Source organism: Haemorhous mexicanus, chromosome 8 (assembly GCF_027477595.1).
Source record: "Haemorhous mexicanus isolate bHaeMex1 chromosome 8, bHaeMex1.pri, whole genome shotgun sequence".
Lineage (NCBI taxonomy): Eukaryota > Metazoa > Chordata > Aves > Passeriformes > Fringillidae > Haemorhous > Haemorhous mexicanus.
Window position 1 is genome coordinate 27,269,523 of NC_082348.1, and position 18,843 is coordinate 27,288,365.

Below are 18,843 nucleotides of genomic sequence, written 5' to 3' on the forward strand. Positions count from 1 at the left end.
TGATTCATTCTTAATGGCTGCACCATGATAGTTTTGCTTTTTGATCATTTCTCTGCTCCCAAAAGACAGACCATAGATTGATAGCCACTGCTTTTTGACTCCCCAGTTCTTTAATCCATGGCTGGATGTGATGTCTGCTCAGATAGGAGTGGTCAAGACTGGTGACACAACTTGTATTCAGTAAAACCAGATGGACTTCAAGAGAAACTTGTATTGTAGGTTATTCATTACACTCAAAATGCTCAGAGCTTTGGTTTGGGAGGGTTGCACTTGGATGATTTTTTTTCTTAGGTTTAGAACTACGAAAGGAAATGTCTGTCAGAACAAGGTCTGTGAATTTTCTGAGTGGAGAATATCTTTCTTTTTTAGCTGTTAGTTACCTGGAGTTTCATTCTTTCTCTTATCAAAATTAGACAGCAGTCAATTTCAGTATCTCCTTTCAGTCTAAACTATTAAAAACCACTGAAAATAAGTTTCAGACTGTGTAACTTCTGTTTCTATGCAGTGTTAAAGCTGAAAGCAATATTTATTACAAATGCCACTCACGCTGCATTTATCTCTACTGTGTGTGTGGTTGCTTTTGGGTCAGGGTAAAGGAACTGTCTTTAAAGCATGTGGTACATGCAAAAGAAAAAAATCTCAGGCATCTTCCACTTCTGAGCTGCTTTCTCATGCTTCTCCAGTACCTGTGCCCTGTAGCCAAAGATGGTGCAATTTGATATACCAGCTGTGGCTGCATGCTCTGGCTCTCCATCCTCTTGGTGCACTCCATGTTTCTGATGGGTCACAGTAGTTCAGGAGCCTTGCACAAGTTTGACAGAGGCAACAGAGGCACCAATCAGACAACAGCCCCCTTACGTTTGGCTCTGAAGTACCCAGTGGATGATCTTGTGATTGATAGTTGCCACAATGGCAGGGAACGGCGCTGAGCTGTGACTGCTGCAGCCAAACCTGCCTACTGCACCACCTCAGCTGTTTCTGCTTAGTGTGGATAGCTAATGTGGCTGAAAATGCTGCTGATTTTTATTAACATTAGACCTGTTATTCCCCTTGAATGATAGCTGGGAGTGTACTTGCAATTAAAGCCAAACTGCCTCTGTTCTGAAATTAGTTTAGGTTTAATACTGCTCCATTTAACCCTAGAAATGGGAGATGAAGTAAACTGCAGAGCTTCAAGTTTTCCTGTGGGGGCAAGTTTAGTCTTCTCAGAACAGTACATCCTTTTCACATTTGAACAGAACCTGAAACCACGAGGCCACTTCAGTGACACCTGTTCCCAGACAGCTTTCGTTTAGTCCAGGATCAGCCGAGGACAGGGCAGGAATTAGGTGGGACTCCTACATGGAGGAGCCCTGAGAATATGGCTAGTGCTTTTCTTCAGCAGCATCTCACAATAAAGATGACTCTGAGGGTACATCTTCTGTGAGACTATCCCAGAGCAGCTCTGCTTGGGTTGCCCTGGCTCCCATGGCAAAATGCTCCAGGCAGAAGCTTCCCCTAAAATCTGGATGTGCAGATTTAGCGCTGCTGAGACTTGGCAGTGAGCAGCAGGGTGGTGGTTTGTGTTGGTGTTGCTCTGACAAGTTGTCGTTTTAGCAGATGACATCACTGTAGCTCTGGCCCCTGTTGTCTCACCCTTTTGCCTTTCACACACAATCTGACCAGATTTAGTCCTCATTTCTTACAGTCCTGGCCCTGTTGTAAATGCTGAGCTGCTAGTGTTGTAAGGAGCCATAGTAGGTTGAGGGTGAGCAAACATATCGAGCAAGATCACTAAATAAAGCTCTTTAAATTCACATAACCTTTGAAGTTTGCCAGCAGGCAAACCTTGAAGGCTGAAAAGCCACTAGATGAGCCTCTGTTCCATTTACATTTGAAAATTTTTGCAGTTAAAAATGTTGCTCTTTTTCATTTAATTTTAATGCTTCCTAATTGCTCTATGTCCCCCACACTTGTTCATAAATTACAGTATCAGGCTTCAGAGATGTGTCAGTGTTTATAGGTAATTGGCTGTATGCAACATTTTATTCTCAGGCTCTCTACAGAAATCTTAGGATAAAGTTAGAGGCCTGGATCATTGCAGCTGGTCTTTTTCTGCAGATAGGCCATTATAAAAATTACATGGGGAGGGAAACCATTGAGAATAGTGCTACCAGAGCACTTAGCACTGCTTGACCCTCAAAGAGCAAGGAGCTACTCTTCCTTCCATGTTGCACAGCATCCTCCAGAGAAATGGTGCAGCTTCTGGGCAGTGCTGGGAGTTAGGCTGTGACAGGGCAGGACATAGATGGTCAGTCTCCTTGCCCAGGGCCAGTCTTTTTTTGGAAATTCTTTGGTGTGTTCTTTTTTTTTCCCTTTTTGGGTTTTTGTTTGGTTTCGTTTGGTTTGTTGTTGTTGTTGTTGTTTTTCCTCTGAATGCTTGGAAATACTCAGAGACTGTAATGTGTGCAGAGATAAGGGTTTTTTCAGGGTCAGTATATTGTGCATGTTGTTCCATGTTTGCATGGACCTTTATAGGAATTGCAGATTGAAAGGAGAAGTGTTTTTGTGTGCATGCACTATTCTCACGCATGAACTATCCAGAAGTACAGTAGCACATATTTTTTCTCACAGTCATCTATGCTTACAGTGTTTCAAAGAATATTCCAAAATATCTTGGCACAGACAAAGTGAAGCTGTTTGCAAGATCCCTAGCTGTGGAACAACAAAGGCTACATTCTCAACACACATCACACATGACTTTTATTAAAGTCTTGAACAAAAATCAGATAATGTATTTAGAAAATTAAACTTCACCATTTATGATGCTACTCACATTGTGAAAGGAAGTTGTTGTCCCCTTGTGCCTCCTTTGCAATGACTTCTCTCCCAGTTCTACTCACTTCTTCACATTGCAAATGAGAAGATGAAAATCTTAACTACAAAGAAGTACATTTAAAACCAGTAATTTAGGACTAACTCTCATTGTGGTGCTTAACTTAAAAAGGATTTGGTGTTCAGAAACAAAGGAATACAAGCATGTATAAGGTGCCTCTGGTGGAACATTTGGAAGTTGGAATCATCTAAAATCATTATTAACCTTTTACCTTTACATATGGCAAAAAAGGATGTGGTAAATCACTGGACACATCCTGGATATTACAGACCCAGCCATCTCATTAAATTTGTGTTAAAAACATTCTTCTGTTTCCAGTTGAGGCTAAATTTAGTTTTACACTATATAGTATTAATTATAGTCCAAAATCATGTTGACACCCTTGAATTTTCTAGCTGCTTTTTCCTCAGATTATTAGGCCATGCCCATTTGATGTGCCACACTTGAATCCAAGGCACATGGGCACAGAGAGCTGTGAAGAGCCCCTTCCTTCCTGCTACAAGTTCTGTCACGTGGATGTTGAGGAAGGTGAGCACGTTGTGCACAAATTCTTAATGCAGAGCCATAATTGTTCTGGCTTTTTATGAGCAGTATGTGGCTAAGTCTCATGGATAGATCTGGAAAACCTTGGTATTCTCAGTCTTGCTTGCAAAAGTTTCACAGCCAGGATTTCTTTTGTTGGGGTTTTGATAGTTCTTAGAGTTGAACCATGCAGGGTGTCACAGAAGGCCCTTGTACCCACAGGAAGGAAGAGCTGTCTCCTCTTTCTGTGCTGGTAGCAACTGCAAATCCATCCAGTTGTAGCAAAAAGAAAGAGACACACTAAAATTTCAGGACTCAACAAGCCCCATAAAAAGATCTGTCTGGACAGCACTTTACTAGTTAAGTGCTAAGTTATTATTATTATTTATTATTTATTTCCTCTCCTATTTTTCCTCTTACTGAACAAGGAGGAAATATCTTTGTTCTTTCATTTGAGAAGTGAAATAAATGTATTCCCTGCAGCATTTGAAATTTTAATAATCCATAATAAATAAAATCATATCTAATAACATAACTGCTTTCAATTGGCAACACGATCTCCTAGATGCATTGCAATGGCAGAAACATAAATAGTTGCAGCCTCTGAAAGCCTACTTCCTATTTGCTAAATATACTTGGCTTGCTTTAAATTCCTTTGTGTGCAGTCATTAATACAATCCTCTTTGACAGCATTTAATTAAAGTGCTTTTCTCTATTAAATTCATTAAAACTTTTTTTTTATATACAACTGTTTCCCAGACACTGAATGTTAAGGACCTGTAGGCCTGTCTTTAAATAACTTCTCTCTCCTTGTTGTAAATTGTTAATTAAATTTAACTTAGACTGCTTAAAGATGGCTTGGAAAAGAAAGCCAGATTTCAGGATATGGTCTCAATCATGGCTGATTTTTTTTAACACAATTTTTTCCATGTAGTTATAGACTGCGTGTTATATTGTTTATGAATGTTGCTGTACTTTCAGCTGGAACCAAGCAAAGAAATACTCTAAAAAGCTAATTTCCATCTCACTTCAAAAATTTCCATCTTTTTAGTGCAGTTTCTTAGCCGAAGAGGATTTGCAAGGGGGGAGTGAGGAGGGAGGAGCTGTTTAGTATTAATAGATTATTGACAGCTTAATGTCTTGGCACCTAGACAGCCCATAAGGTATAATAAACAGGAAGCTGTCTGATGTGAGCGCAGTCAATAGCGTATTCAATCAGAACCTTTCAGTTAATTGCTGGTTGACCTCAGACATTTCCTTTAAGTGAAACTGTCCTTCGCTCAGATCTCATCTGGGTTTCAGGGTTTAATTTGAGAATGCCCTTTCCATATGGCAGCTTGTGCAATACGTTCCTGCTGGAGTTTTGCTTTGCTCCCATGCGCAGCATTACGAGAGCCAGTGTGTGCCCAGAGCTTTCAAATCTTGTAGCTGTGTGCTGGGCTGGGAATTCACCACGGAGCTGGGCTGGGAATGTTCCATGGAGCTGGGCTGGGAATGCTCCATGGAGCTGGGCTGGGAATACTCCATGGAGCTGGGCTGGGAATACTCCATGGAGCTGGGCTGGGAATGTTCCATGGAGCTGGCTGGGAATACTCCATGGAGCTGGCTGGGAATACGCCATGGAGCTGGGCTGGGAATGCTCCACGGAGCTGGGCTGGGAATACTCCATGGAGCTGGGCTGGGAAAGCTCCATGGAGCTGGGCTGGGAAAGCTCCATGGAGCTGGGCTGGGAATACTGCATGGAGCTGGGCTGGGAATACTGCATGGAGCTGGGCTGGGAAAGCTCCATGGAGCTGGGCTGGGAAAGCTCCATGGAGCTGGGCTGGGAATACTGCATGGAGCTGGGCTGGGAATGCTCCATGGAGCTGGGCTGGGAATGCTCCATGGAGCTGGGCTGGGAATGCTCCATGGAGCTGGGCTGGGAATACTGCATGGGCTGGGAGTACGCCATGGAGCTGGGCTGGGAATACTGCATGGAGCTGGGCTGGGAATGCTCCATGGGCTGGGAGTACGCCATGGAGCTGGGCTGGGAATACTGCATGGAGCTGGGCTGGGAATGCTCCATGGGCTGGGAGTACGCCATGGAGCTGGGCTGGGAATACTGCATGGAGCTGGGCTGGGAATGCTCCATGGGCTGGGAGTACGCCATGGAGCTGGGCTGGGAATACTGCATGGAGCTGGCTGGGAATGCTCCATGGGCTGGGAGTACGCCATGGAGCTGGGCTGCTGCCGGGCAGCGGCGCCACGGTTAAAGCAGGCAGGGTTGTAAAGTGACGTCAGGGGTACTTTCAGAGGAGCTGGGCTGTTGCCGAGGGTGCTTTGGATGGAGTCAGGCCTGGCTTTGGTGCCGGCAGAGGCACGGCTGCATTAAGGAGACCTGACCCGCCCCTGCAGATGTGCAGGGCTGCAGCCCAGCCTGGCTGCCCGGGCAGAGGGGTCGGCACCACCGCCTCCATCCCACCCACGGGCACAGATTTCCCCACTCCTCTGCACAAGTGCAGACCAGAGCTCATTTGTATTTAGTTTCCCTAATTCCTGTACTTAGCCATTCTAATTTTTTCGGACTGTATATCTTGATGAGGCCCAGATAAGCTACAAAGGCAAGCAGGCAGGAAACCACACGGGCAGTCCCTGACCCTGACTAACTGGAAACCATCTGCTTATTTGGGGAGGAAACCTCCATGGAAATCTCTTCTAGCAAGTCTGCCACATTTGGGTTTTTCTTCCTTTCCCTCCAACTGTTGACTCGGAGCGTGTGTTTTCCACAGGCGAGATCAGGGAGGGTCAGCTGTGGCAGCTCTCGTTTGCAGCAAAGGGTCTGGATTTCCCAATGGCAGTAACTGCCATGTGAAGGAAATGCTTCTGTTTCAGAGCAAGTTTAATTTACACTTCACGCAGTCAGGAGACATGTTTTTGTCTCTAGATCTGCAGTGATTGTGTCTTTTAGCCACTTATCATGCATTCAGACTGTGGTTTGCTGGAAGGAGTATTATTATTTTTAATCTCTAATTTTTCCCTGGTTTTGATTCATTGCTGTGGTTCTCTTTGTCCCTCTGCATCAAACAAACTGCTTATGCCTTTTTTACGGCCCGATTAGCACCAGGGAAGCACTGCTGACTTGGAGTAATGTTATTCCTGGTGTTCCCTTGTTTAAATGAGATGAGGAGTAAGAATGCTGCATTGCTCTGTTTGGGATCCATTAAAGTCCAGTCTGGGCCCCTGCCTGAAGAAGGTTGTAAATCTTTTGTCTTCATTCATGCATGTTGGAAAGGTGAGGGGGAATAGTTTTGAGATGGTATTCCCTTTTTAGGAAGATTAAAGGATAAGAAAGGTTTGGAATAGTTATTTCTGTAGAGAATGGAACAAAACCAGACAGAACAGAACAAGTGAAGAAATCCCAAGGTACATGTGTGACCCTGGGGCCATCAGCTGCAACACTCACACTTTGCTCCCAGGTCTCTCTGGCCAGAATATATTCGGAAGTACTTTCTGCTTTTATCAGACTTACTGGCCAAGCTGCTTTTCAGTGTTACATTGACCAAAGGACTCCCACGTGCAATAAAAATCATAAGCTTTATTGGATTTTGAGATAGAAAAGATTCACATCCATCTCCTTTTATAAACTGCATTACATTTTGTTCTTTCAGAGCTGCCATCAGTACAACCCTTAGTAAATATGATGGTGAAGGAGGTAGGTGGATAGATAGATGGCTGTGAGCTGCTCGCTCTTGGGTGGTACTGCCTAGAGCTACAGAACTGCTTGAGCTGAGTTAAAGGGGTTGCTGACATTTCTGAAATGCTGGAAGAAAAAAATATGTTGGTCCTTTCTAAATTATTATTTTCAGTTCAAATTTTAAAAAAAAGGTTTGTGGCAGTTTAGAGCAACAAGCAACATAATGCTTTGAAGGAAAATAGGAAGAACTTGAAGAGCAAAAGTTTTTCTGAATTAAAGCAACCAGAATATGCTGTTTCATGAAAAATGCCTAAACAACTGCTTGAACTTTGTTAGAATATTCACCCCTCTGCTGCCCCAGGCAAACAGTTTGGCAAAGTAGACTTTACTTAGTCAATACTTTGATGTCACTCAGTCGACGTTTTTGACCAAAAGATTTTTGACTGAAAAATTCTACATAATTCCAACCTTATTGAAGCAAAGAATAGTGTTTTGCACTTCTAGCAAGTCTGTAGCTCCTTGCACACAGACCTACAGTAGCTGCAAGCTTGTGCTAAGGGTGAGCTTTACCCCTGTGATTACATGTGTGCAGCCAGCCACGGACAGAGCAGTCCATGGAGCTCCCCACAGCAGCCAGCAGCAAAGCTGGATGGATCCCAGGGCCATAACAATGTAATCTTCTGCTTTGTCCTAATACTGCCCCTCTGGCTTTACATTAAGCTGTTTTATTTAAAATGAACTAAAAAACTGTGAATATAAACTGTATGTGCTGTTGACTTTCCATAAAGTAATTTTCTACCAGCATCCAGAGGCTGTAAAATAGGTACAGGTCAGAGTAGTGAGACATGGAGCTCAACAGCATATGAGTGAGATGACAGGGTAGCTTCCTCTGTTTTCTGCACGTGCCCACCTTTTCTAGAGCTTAACCAGGAAGACAGAGGATTTCAGATGTAATTCTCTGAGGCGTCCTGTCTTCAATGACCTAATCTGTGCAGGAGACTGTACTTTGGTCATTTGATTTTTATTTATCCAGTTTCAAGCTAAGGGTATAATAAAGCACATTATGCCAGTTGTGTGTGTGGTAATACTGGATAGTTTGCTTTCACCATGGTAGTTGATTATAATGCACTTTTTAAGACTTGCTTTCTAAAAAAAGGAATATTTATACTTTTATGTGTTTGATTCACACAGTATAGTTTGCACGAGTCCTGTTATTAAGTGCATTGGTGGTTACATCTCAAAAGCCAAAAAACATGCTGAGTAGTGTTTTATCAGCACAAATCTGCTATTTTCACTAACCATAACAGTCAGGTTCTCCTGACTTCTAACTGCTCCTATTGTAAAAATTAGCAGTACAGTTGGGTATTCTTGAAACCCCAAATAGCCATCTGTAAGGACCTAAAACAGTTTGATGGGACAAATAATTACCCCCCACCAGAATCCAGTGTCTAATCCAAACATATCCTTCCTGAAATAATGCAGTGCCTACTCCTGGTCTGAGTAACTGGAAAACAACATGATTATAGTGGCGCCATTCGTGCCACCATAGTTAGGGGTTTAGGGCTTGACCTTGAGCATGTCTCTAGGTTGGGGCTTGTCAGGGAAGATCTTGCTCACACTGCCCACAAATACTCTTCTGATTTTCAAAAGAAAAGGAGAACATGTGTAGTGTTAATTAAACAAGAAAGCATAGAGGACACTCCAAGTGTTTTGTCTGCAGAAAACCAAACCAAAAGCCCTTTTGTTACCTCCTTAGTTCCTGTGGCATTCTGCCAGCTCCTCATTAAGATTATCAAGGCTGGGATGGGGAGATGCAGAACTGACCTGAAATCTTTGGCAGAGCCTCCCTTAAGCCATAACCAAGCCCAGGCTCTATGTGGAAAGTGCTAAGCAAAGCTCTGCACACCATAGCTCCCCAAAGAGCCTTGCTAGGGCTGTGAGAGAAAGCACAGAAGAGGCAAGTCAGAGGCCCACAGAGCTTATGGTCTTGTTTTGGAGAAGGTGAGTGCTAACTGGAAGGTTTGTGGCCCTCAAGGTGCACACAGATGTGAAAAGTCCCACTTGAGGGGACTCAGCATCACCATGAAGAAGGGCAGTGTTTCTGGGGCTGTTGCTTTTTCCCTTGCGGATGAGGTTGCCTCGCTACCGCAGGTTACAGGCAAGAGAGACTCGCATGGCTTCTCCAGGGCCAGCAGAGTCCTGCCTGCCTGCCAGGGGTGCAGCAAAGTGGCCCCTGTGCCAGCTGTGCTGGCTGTGCCCCATCCCCAGACAATGGAGCCATCCATCAGCGATGCCTTCAGGAGAGAGTCTGCAGCGAGGTTGTGCAACGCTTCCTGACCGCATCGGCCGCTGTCACCAGCGCCCCGGTTTGTGCCAGCAGCAGCCGGAACGGATCTGGCCGGCTGTGTATGGGCACAGGAGGGACGTGCCAGCTCCACCTGAGGGCTGGGCAGGAGCTGGCAGCTCTCCCAGGCTGCACCCAGGTATTAGAGAAAGAGGTACCCAGTGCTGGTTGCAGTTACTCTGCAGTGAGCCTAAGGATCTGGCTTGAACCAGCCCAAGATGGGAAATTCAGAGCTAATACATGAATGTTCATCAGCATGAGCTCATTTGTGCTGCCCCATAAAATCAGCCAGTTCTCAGGCACTTGCACAGCAATGAAAGTTGTGCCTGTGCTTTTGTGGGAAGAGTTGAGTTAGCATTTGAGGGAGAGCAGTTACCCCAGGAAACACCGGGACACTGTTCTGCCTTGTCAGAGTTTTCTGATTTATTTTTTTAACATTATACAGACAAAATAGTGGCTATTGTGTAGGCACGTGCTGTCTATTAACAGAGATCAGGAAAGGGAAATAAACCACGCATTACTGAAGAATAAGATCATGATTGTGGTCAAGTGGTGGCAGAAGTTTTTTTTCTCTTTGTCAAGCTGATTTGTAAACATTCTTCAAACAACTGTGCAGACAGCAGTGCCACAGCTTCTTGAAAGGAAAGCAAAGACAAGGAAAGATTCCTCTGCACAGATGTTTTACAGTAACCTCTTAGACCTGTCCCGAAGTTATCTGGTCATCTGAAGTTGTCATTGCAAGCTATGATGCACATGTGGCCTCTTAGCAGCGCAGTGTAATCAGGCTGTAATTCATATTTTATCTTCAGTGATGATAGCACTTAAAAATGTTTTGTGGTGGATTTGCTCTTTGATGCATGGTAAGCTCCTGTTAGCATTAATGGGAGCAGTGTGTGCTGGGGAGGGGGAGAGACACCTTCCCCCTGCCTTCAAGAAGAGATTAATTAGGTTTTGCTCATGCTTGTCACTGTGTGGGATGCCGAAAGCAATGTACAACTGAAAATTTTGTGGGTTGTTTTCTTTTTTTTAGTTCCTGTTGCCTTTTTTGTCACCTTTTCGACCATTTTTGATGGTTTGGTCCTGGAGAATTGCAGGATGGGGCTGCTGTTTCAGAGGCTGGGTGTTCAGTGTCTTGCCATGCTTTCAAATCCCTGCCTATTTCCTGCCCTTGAGCAAGGCAGCCGCCATAAAGCAAAGGGAAGCATGTGGCGAGTGTGCTCCAAAGATGTTGGAATGAATCACTTCAACCAGCTTACATTCCAGCCTGGAAACCAAACTTGCCTTTGACTTTAGGTTCCCTGTGGAACTCATTTCTCTCCTCAACAGTCCTCCAAGTCCCTTTTTGTGTAGCTCAGCGTGACTTGTACCTCGGAGCCGATAGTTTTAGGATGCAGTTTTTCTGATCCAATATTCTGGCTCCACTGGTGGTCAGGAACAGATGAAGAGTGATAGAAAAGGCTTGAATGTTTGGGGTTTTTTTTTAGTGTGTGACTGCTTTGTCTTTGCAGACAAAATGAAGGGCACCCAGGGCTGCTGGCTTACGAGGTGGTGTGTAGCCACCAGTTCTCGTTGGCTGGTTTGGTCTGGCGTTCATGAGATGGGGTACATCACATCGCAGACAAGTGTTATAATTACCTCTAATAAGGGTGTTTACTCTCGTGGAGCAATTACTGAGCTGCACTGGAAAATGCACAGGATGTGCAGCCAGCATTTGAGCTACAAAATTAAAAGAAGCTCAGACTGAAGTTAGATGAAAGTGAACATATTTATCCATGTCAGACTTCCTACCATTTTGCACGCTCATATTGATTTCTTTTGACACGGTCTTCTTTTATTGAGTACCATATATTTTTTTAAATCCCTTACCGATAACAGTACCTGCTAAGAGCAATTGTAAAAGGAAACTAAAGTATATTAAACCTGCCTGGAGTCAAAATGTAATCTAACACCTGTAGTCTGCAATTTGTCATCACTTCATAGATACTTTTTCTTTTTTAATAACAGTTTTGGATTTCCCTGAGTTTTGACCTTAGGATACTGTATAATCCAAGAAAAGCAAGGAAACTAAACCACAGTCTTTAACACAGCTTTATGGTGTCAAGGTGTGAAATCACTCTGTGAATGAGCCCAAAGAAAATACTTCCTTTGGTGCTGCGACTAGTGCTGGGGTGTTTACCCAACTGAATGTATTTTTGCAAGGGAAGAAAAAAGCATAGTCTTAAGAACCACATTTTTAATAGGAAAGAAATGAACGCAGGTGCAAATTGAAACTTCTGCTACAATTTCTTGTACAGACATTCCTAGAAACCTGTAAAGGCTGTGGAATTAATGTCCTTACCCCTGTGAGCCCCGGCCTGGGAGGCTGTCAGGGTGGAGACCTGGTTATGGCAGCTGCTGCCTCTCTTCTCTTCTTGCACTTTTCTATATGTGAAGAGAGACCAGGCTAGGGAGTGTAAGGCTGTTTATGTGAATAGATAATCTCCTGCAGATTATTCCTGTAAACTCTGGTAAGAGGGACAGCATCTCCTTCTTGGTGTCAGATTTTGTTGGGAGTTTGTCTCTTCAGTAAACTCTTAGCAGGATAGCTGGGCACTGCCCGGGGGCTCTCGGCTTACAGAGGTGAGGTGTTGCTCAGCAAAATGCAGCTGAAGACCTTGTTTAGGCCTGTCTTCCACTCTGCCTTCGAGTCAGCTGGCCATGGGGAAGGAGCTTTTCCAGTGGCTTGCAGACAGGAGGGATGTGGTGAATTGTTTTTGCATGGAGTCAGACTGGTGGCAGCTCCTGCTGATGAGCCGTGAGCGCTGGTAAGGGCAGTAATGGATGACTGGTGTTAGGTGCAGAAATGAAGGTTCTGGACCTGTGTTTTGTAGTGTGTGTCTGTTCTCTCTGCCTTTATTTTAGGGTCCTTAAGCAGGCTAAAATCTTGCTGTCTCTAGCATAGAAGTCTCTTTAGCAATGTGATACAGTGTTATGGCTGGCTATGAGAACAGTGTAAAGGTGAAGGAAAGCTGAAAGGTGAGACTCTTTTCCACCACTGAGACTAGATTGGTAGGATTATTTGTTTTGGTAAAAAGACCTGTAAGATTATCGAGTCCAACCATTAATCCACCAGTGCCAAGTCCACCATTAAACCATGTCTCTAAGTGCCACATCTACACATATTTAATGTACCTCTAGGGATGGTGCCTCCACCATTTCCCTGGGTAGCTTGTTCCAATGCTTTACAACCCTTTCACTGACATCCAGTCTAAACCTCCTTTGGCAAAGAGAAGGCCAGTCCATTCAACTTTGCTCCTTGTGGGTTTGGGTTATCAAAATTGAGTTGACTGCCACATGCCATCAAGGAGCCTGTCAGTGCTCATGCTGACTGTGCACAGAGGCAGGTGGTGTCTGTTCAGGAAGGGCAGTTTCTGTTGCAAATACACAGTCTTTCAAGAATGTAACATTTTTGGTGTTTCTCTTAGCAAGGGGCATCTCCTCACCTCAGCAAATCCCAGCGGAAGGGAGCTCAGGTACGTGACTGATCCTCTCTGCAAAGAGAAGGGCAGAACCACACTGGGAAACAAAAGAGCTTGGGGTTTTCACATAGAAATACAGTTCCTGCTTCCAGTGTGCTCAAAAGGCTGTCCAGGCAATGGAGGGTGCCATGTCCCAGAACCAGGGTTTTCCACTGGTGCCTCCCTGCTGGTGGTGCCTGGGTGTGTGTGTGTTCCTGCTTGGCTCCCTTAGCCTCTCACCAATGTCATGTGTGTAGCTCCAGCTAGAAAGTGGGTGGAAATGGAAACAAACATCAGTGGCATAGTGAATCCAGCCAAAATTAAATGCAGTACAGGCACAGACTGCAATTACTTGACGTTCATCTTACAGCTGGGTTTGCTCACCTCTCTTTTCTGTGGGAACGCCAAAGTCAGGTTTCTCCTGGGGGAGCACATGGAGACGTGGGGAGTGGATACATGGAAAACAGTGCAACAGTCCCTTCCCCCCGATAATTCTTGGCTTTGGATTTTAGATAGACCACAAACCCTTAGCTTATTACAAATAATCCTGATCACTCCCGTAATGATACACTACATTATATACTCTCCTAAATTTAATCATTCAATATCTCACTTCCTTCCCTGTAGGCATGTACTATTATATTTTACACATGGCTTCCAGCTGCTTTTCATTGTGGCCTTCAAATCATATTTCAGTACAGTGCGATCTAAGACCAGTCACTTTATCATTTAAAGTCAACTTCCATCACAGTCATTTTCTTGCAAGGTTTCTACCAGGGTTGGTGAATTTGTTTCAGAAAGATAAGTTTGTCTGTGAGGAGAAAGTCTACCTGAATGAACCTTCATGAAGCAGCATCTGCCAGAGATACTTTGTTCTGAAATGTTGAAAGGCAGCCATGCCTATCTGTAGAGTTTAAGATTTAAATCTCCTGAAGGAATGAAAAGAATAAATCCTCTGGGCATGGAAGGAAATCTGTATCTTCACATTTGATTTAAAAGTAGATGAGAAGTCAGGAAGGGAAAAGGAAGTCAGCTCCAGATGGTGCTGGCTGTGGAGGAGGAGGAGGAGGAGGCTGCCCCACCTGTGGCTGGGGAGCAGTGGGGAAGGGCATGTGGGATGGAAATGGGCATGGGGCATCTGTGCCACAAAGTGCACCCTTCTGAGCCCAAGAGCAGCTTTCCTGGGAAGAGGAGAGCTGAGCAGGGCCATTGTTGTTACCCCTTACCTCAGAAAACCATTGTGTACGTGGGGCTTTGTGGTAGGCATGGCTGCCACCGAGGAAGTGGGAAGTGCGCTCTGGGAAGTGCGCCCTGTACGCCGAGGATCTGGGCTGTTTCCTTCTTGCAGTGCAGAGGCAGAGCAGCACTGACCTGAATCCCAAAGAGATGTGGCAGGGTGTGCACAGCAGTGTGTGAAGCTGCTGGAAATTTTACCTGCAGCTGTAGGAGCCTAATAATGACCCAGGATCTGAAAATCTGGAACTCCAAGAATGGTCCATTTCCTCTGCGAGGCTGTGGCATGCAGAGCCAGACATGAAGTAAGCCAATCACTCAGACTGGCCAGCATACTCATCAATCAAGTGTAGTTTAAAGCAAATATTTAACATAAAGGTAATTTAGACTTCATATTGTACTGTGTGCTCAGCAGTTGATCTGGTTTGCATAGAAGAGTGTTCTCTTTTGTGCTAAATAGCCTGTCCTGTCAGAAGGAATTGTAAAACTGACCACAGCCCAGATCTGAAGGACATCCTGTGCATTTATCCATCTCTCTGTACATGGCTGAAAAATAGAATGTGGCTGAAATCCTTTGTTAATGCTACTGGCAATCTAGAGGAGACCCCCAGAAGTTAGTAAAATAATGAAATTTATCTGTTGTAAGAGCAGATTTAGTGTTTTTTCATTACCTAAGATAACAGGAGGTAAAATAGAATGCAACCTTTTTCTGGTATTTTACACTGATAACAGCCAGGTTTTGCATTTTCCCTTTTGGAGAAGGTGGAGAGGTCACTCTGGAAAAGGAAGGGTTAATTGAAATTATTCTTCCCTCCCGCACTCAGCCCTCTCTGTGGTTGATTGCTTTATAGATGCTGTAGGCATCTCTTCATCTCCTTCAAATTAAACATTTTACTGCTGCTGATCCCGTATTGTTGGGTTTTTTTCATCATTATATTTGATTGGAAGTCTTGTAACATTTTTCAAGCTGGATCATTTCTCATGCTATTTGTCAACTGAAAAGGGGAAAAAAAGCCTCCTTCCAACTCCAACAAGAATGAACTGAGTAATTCACACCCTTTCTGGATGTGTTTCTATCTCTGTTAGATGCTACTTGAATCCAGCTTCTGATTAGCAATGCTACTTGCAGCTTTCTGTGTGACGCTGTCTCTGAGTTCCCTGGCAGTTTATTTGTGGTGTTAAATCCTTTCGATTTTGGCTGCTCTGGGCCTTACTTTGTCAGGGGACAGGGCCAGAAGCCACAACAGGGGAGACTAGGTAGGGTCTGTGTGACAAATTTATGGGGCTTGGTCCCTGGCTAGAGCCAGCGATCCTGGCTCTGCTGCTTTCAGTGCTCCCTGCTGACGTAGGTATGGATCCCACCCTCATCTGTAACCCTCTGTTTGGAAACGTCAGCCCTTCTCTTTGAAAGCAATCCATGGACAAAAAAGAAATCCTCAAAGAGCAGCTGAGCGATTCCATTCATTGGAACATTATGCTCTTTTATTGCAAGAGATGTAATAAAACATAAACCAGATTATCTGTCATTTCCATTTGAGCTCCCCCTTTTCCCCCGCTCCTTGGTTAGCCATTTCTATGGCACCCTCGGTATTTTCGTGCTTGGGAGGAAAATGTGCACGTTGGCACTGAAACAAGTTGGCCGTGTTTCTGCCCAGCCTCGGCTCTCGCAAGTCCTGTGCTGGCACCTGCTCTCGGCTGTCCGTGTGGAGCTGCTCCTTGCTGGGGTGTTCCTGCCACTGTCCTGGCACAGCTGTGCCCGTGGGGACAGTGGGCAGTGCTGCCAGCAGCAGGATGTGCAGCCGTGTCCCTGCGCTGCCAGCCCTGGCTCAGCCCCGCTGCCCGCTGGTGCCCGGGGAGCTGCAGCCCCGAGGGGAGCAGAGCCCTGGCCAGCCGCAGCCCCGGGGCCGGTGACAGCGTCCCCGGCAGGCTCAGCTCCTCGGCCACGCTGCGGTCTGCTTCCCAAAAGCTGTGATTGAGATCGCTGATGTTACAAATTGTTATGGCAGGAAGGTTTGATGGAGGAAGTGAATAAAGGGCTCTTCGGCACAGAGCCTTTTCGTTTATTTGCTTAACAGGCTGATATTCCACAGTGGACTTCCCTCTTGCGGTAATAACTTGACTAGTGTAGTATTTTACTGGGGGCTCAGTGTGTGTGTAAAATTCAGTGCAAGTTCTCAGCACGTTTCCATTATTTATCCTCGGTTTTTCGGGAATTTTTTTTAGAGAGCTTTAATGTAGCGTTGATTCTCTGGATGTTACAGTTTGCAGCAGTCATTTTTTTCTTGGATAAAAAGCCAGAATTCCCTCTTACTTGTGGAAGAAAATAGTTACCCATATTGATTTTGTTAGCTTTGAGTGTCAAGCTCTAATAATTATTTCCCTGCATCTGAAGAAACCTCTGGGCAAATACAGCCCTCAATCCTGTAGGGGATTTTTTCTGTTAATCTCCCTTGTATAGATTTGGTTTTAAAGAAAGCTTATGGAGCTCCTCTGTGTTTTGAACAATTCAGAGCAGGTATTTTTTCCCCTGGAATAAGGGCTGCACGAGGCCCTTTCTTAGTCATTTTAAGTGGCTGTTAGGAAGATTAAGAGCTACATATGCTTTCTTTAAACTTGCCGAAAAGGAGATACTGTGGGTGAAAATCTGTTACAAGACTGCAAAGTGTTTGCCCGAGGGTGTTTCAGAATGGAGGGCTATTATTATTTGAACTGAGAACTTCTCAACTAGTGAAATTACTATAGAGAAGGTAATGCAGAGAGATCGGTTCAGGGGACACATTAAAGCCACCTGTGTCAAGCAACTGAATTGACAATGCTGTCTCTCTTGAGAGAAGGGAAATCTTAACAAATCTCTGCACTTCTATTTTTTTTTTTCTTCCATAAAGTAGTTGTGATGGATTTTAATGCAAAATCATTATTCATAAAGTAGCACCTGACAATCCCACATGTGCCTAGGCCTTTGTAGTACTTGAAATCTTGAAGAAATGGTCAAAGTGTCTAGCCTGAAAAGATGAGAGGAAACAAGGATGGGCAGAAGAGGAGCAAAGCAGAAGAATGACTTTTCTGGGATGGGACAACTGGCCAATCATCATGACAATGAAACTGTAATGCCTTTTGACTTAATTTTTATTTTGGCTATTTTATATTTTTTATTACTTATAATTTTTATTTCTTATTTTTTGGGTTTGCATTTATTTTATATCATTTGCCTTTTATATTACTTCCTCCTTTCAGTCTGTAGTTGTGCAGACAGATGTAGCTGTCTTACAGGTGAGAAGGGCGGTGGAAAATGCAGATTAATTGAACTTTTCTTGACCAGAACAAAGTAGGTCCTGTGTACAGACCTGTACAAGTGCCCTTGTGTCTAGCACCGTGGGGGTCAGCATGTGAAGTGTGTGTCTGTTTGATCTTGTAGGTGCTGCACAGACAGCAGTCCCAGCCTGCCAAGGAGAATTCCCCACCTAGAGAAGAGGCTCCTCCTCCACCTGCTGAGGACAGTTGTGCCAAAAAGCCAAGATCCCGTACCAAGATCTCCTTGGAAGCTCTAGGTATCCTTCAAAGCTTTATTCACGACGTGGGTCTCTACCCCGATCAGGAAGCCATCCACACCCTCTCTGCTCAGCTGGATCTCCCCAAACACACCATCATCAAATTCTTCCAGAACCAGCGTTACCACGTAAAGCACCACGGGAAGCTAAAAGAGCACTTGGGAACGGTGGTTGACGTGGCAGAGTACAAGGATGAGGAGCTGCTGACGGAGTCGGAGGAGAACGACAGCGAGGAAGGCTCCGAGGAAATGTACAAAGTGGAGGCTGAGGAGGAGAATCCCGACAAAAGCAAGGCGGCTCCAGCAGACATCGACCAGAGATAATGTGAGATAGGAGTGCAGAAAGCAATACATTGATCCAAGGATTTTCTGGTTTTATTTTTGATTTTTTTCCCTCGTTCTCCTTTTTGTTTGTTTGTTTCCGTTGCGCACGATCCATGTGCAAACAGAATGAATTCAGCATTGCCCGATCAGACACCGCCTTGACGCAGACACTCGAGTGTTACACTTTCTACATCTGACTGAAGCAATCGTTGTAGTCACATAGGATTATGCCTTCATCAATCTTGCACTTATGAAAGGGACAGCTAGCAAGTTAAATGGGAAGAAAAAGTCCTATGAAATCAGTGAAGGGAAATTGACAACTTTGTGTGTGTATATATATATTTACATTATATATATATATATATATATATATATATATATATTAAATTGCATGGGACGGAACTTTACAACCTGAAAGTATAGACTGTGAAATGAGCTCTTTAAAGATGAGACTTGTTTATGTTTTAAAACCACTTCACAATGAGTTGCTTTGGCTTTTTGATAAACTGCCGCCTGCTCTCAGGGTGTGGTGACTATTTTTGAATTCCTATTTATTTTCTATGTTTATCCCTGATTTTTTTTTTTCATTATTATATGGCTTCCTATCTGGCAACTTGATGGGTAATTTTTGAGGTATTTAAAGACGTAAATCAACACTGCCAAAAAAAGAAAAGAGGAAAAAAAGAGAGAAAATAGAAAAACAAATCAGGGCACCTTAAAAAGAAAACTAGTAAGTTAAAAGTACTTTGAACACGATGCACACTTAAAAGGATACAGCATGTTCCACTCTCCAGATAGTCCTTTCTGTAGTGAACAGATGAGTTTTCA

At 44.2% G+C, this 18,843-nt stretch overlaps 1 protein-coding gene across 1 annotated transcript in view; it reads left to right on the forward strand.

Annotated features, from left to right (window-relative positions):
- The window catches only part of SATB2 (SATB homeobox 2), a 126,586-nt gene extending 108,242 nt beyond the window's left edge, over positions 1-18,344 (forward strand). Inside the window, exon 11 of the mRNA XM_059853355.1 lies at positions 17,560-18,344. Coding sequence (XP_059709338.1) covers positions 17,560-18,015 — 456 coding nt within the window. The 3' untranslated portion in view covers positions 18,016-18,344. The remainder of the gene's footprint in view (positions 1-17,559) is intronic.
- Positions 18,345-18,843: the final 499 nt, after the last annotated feature.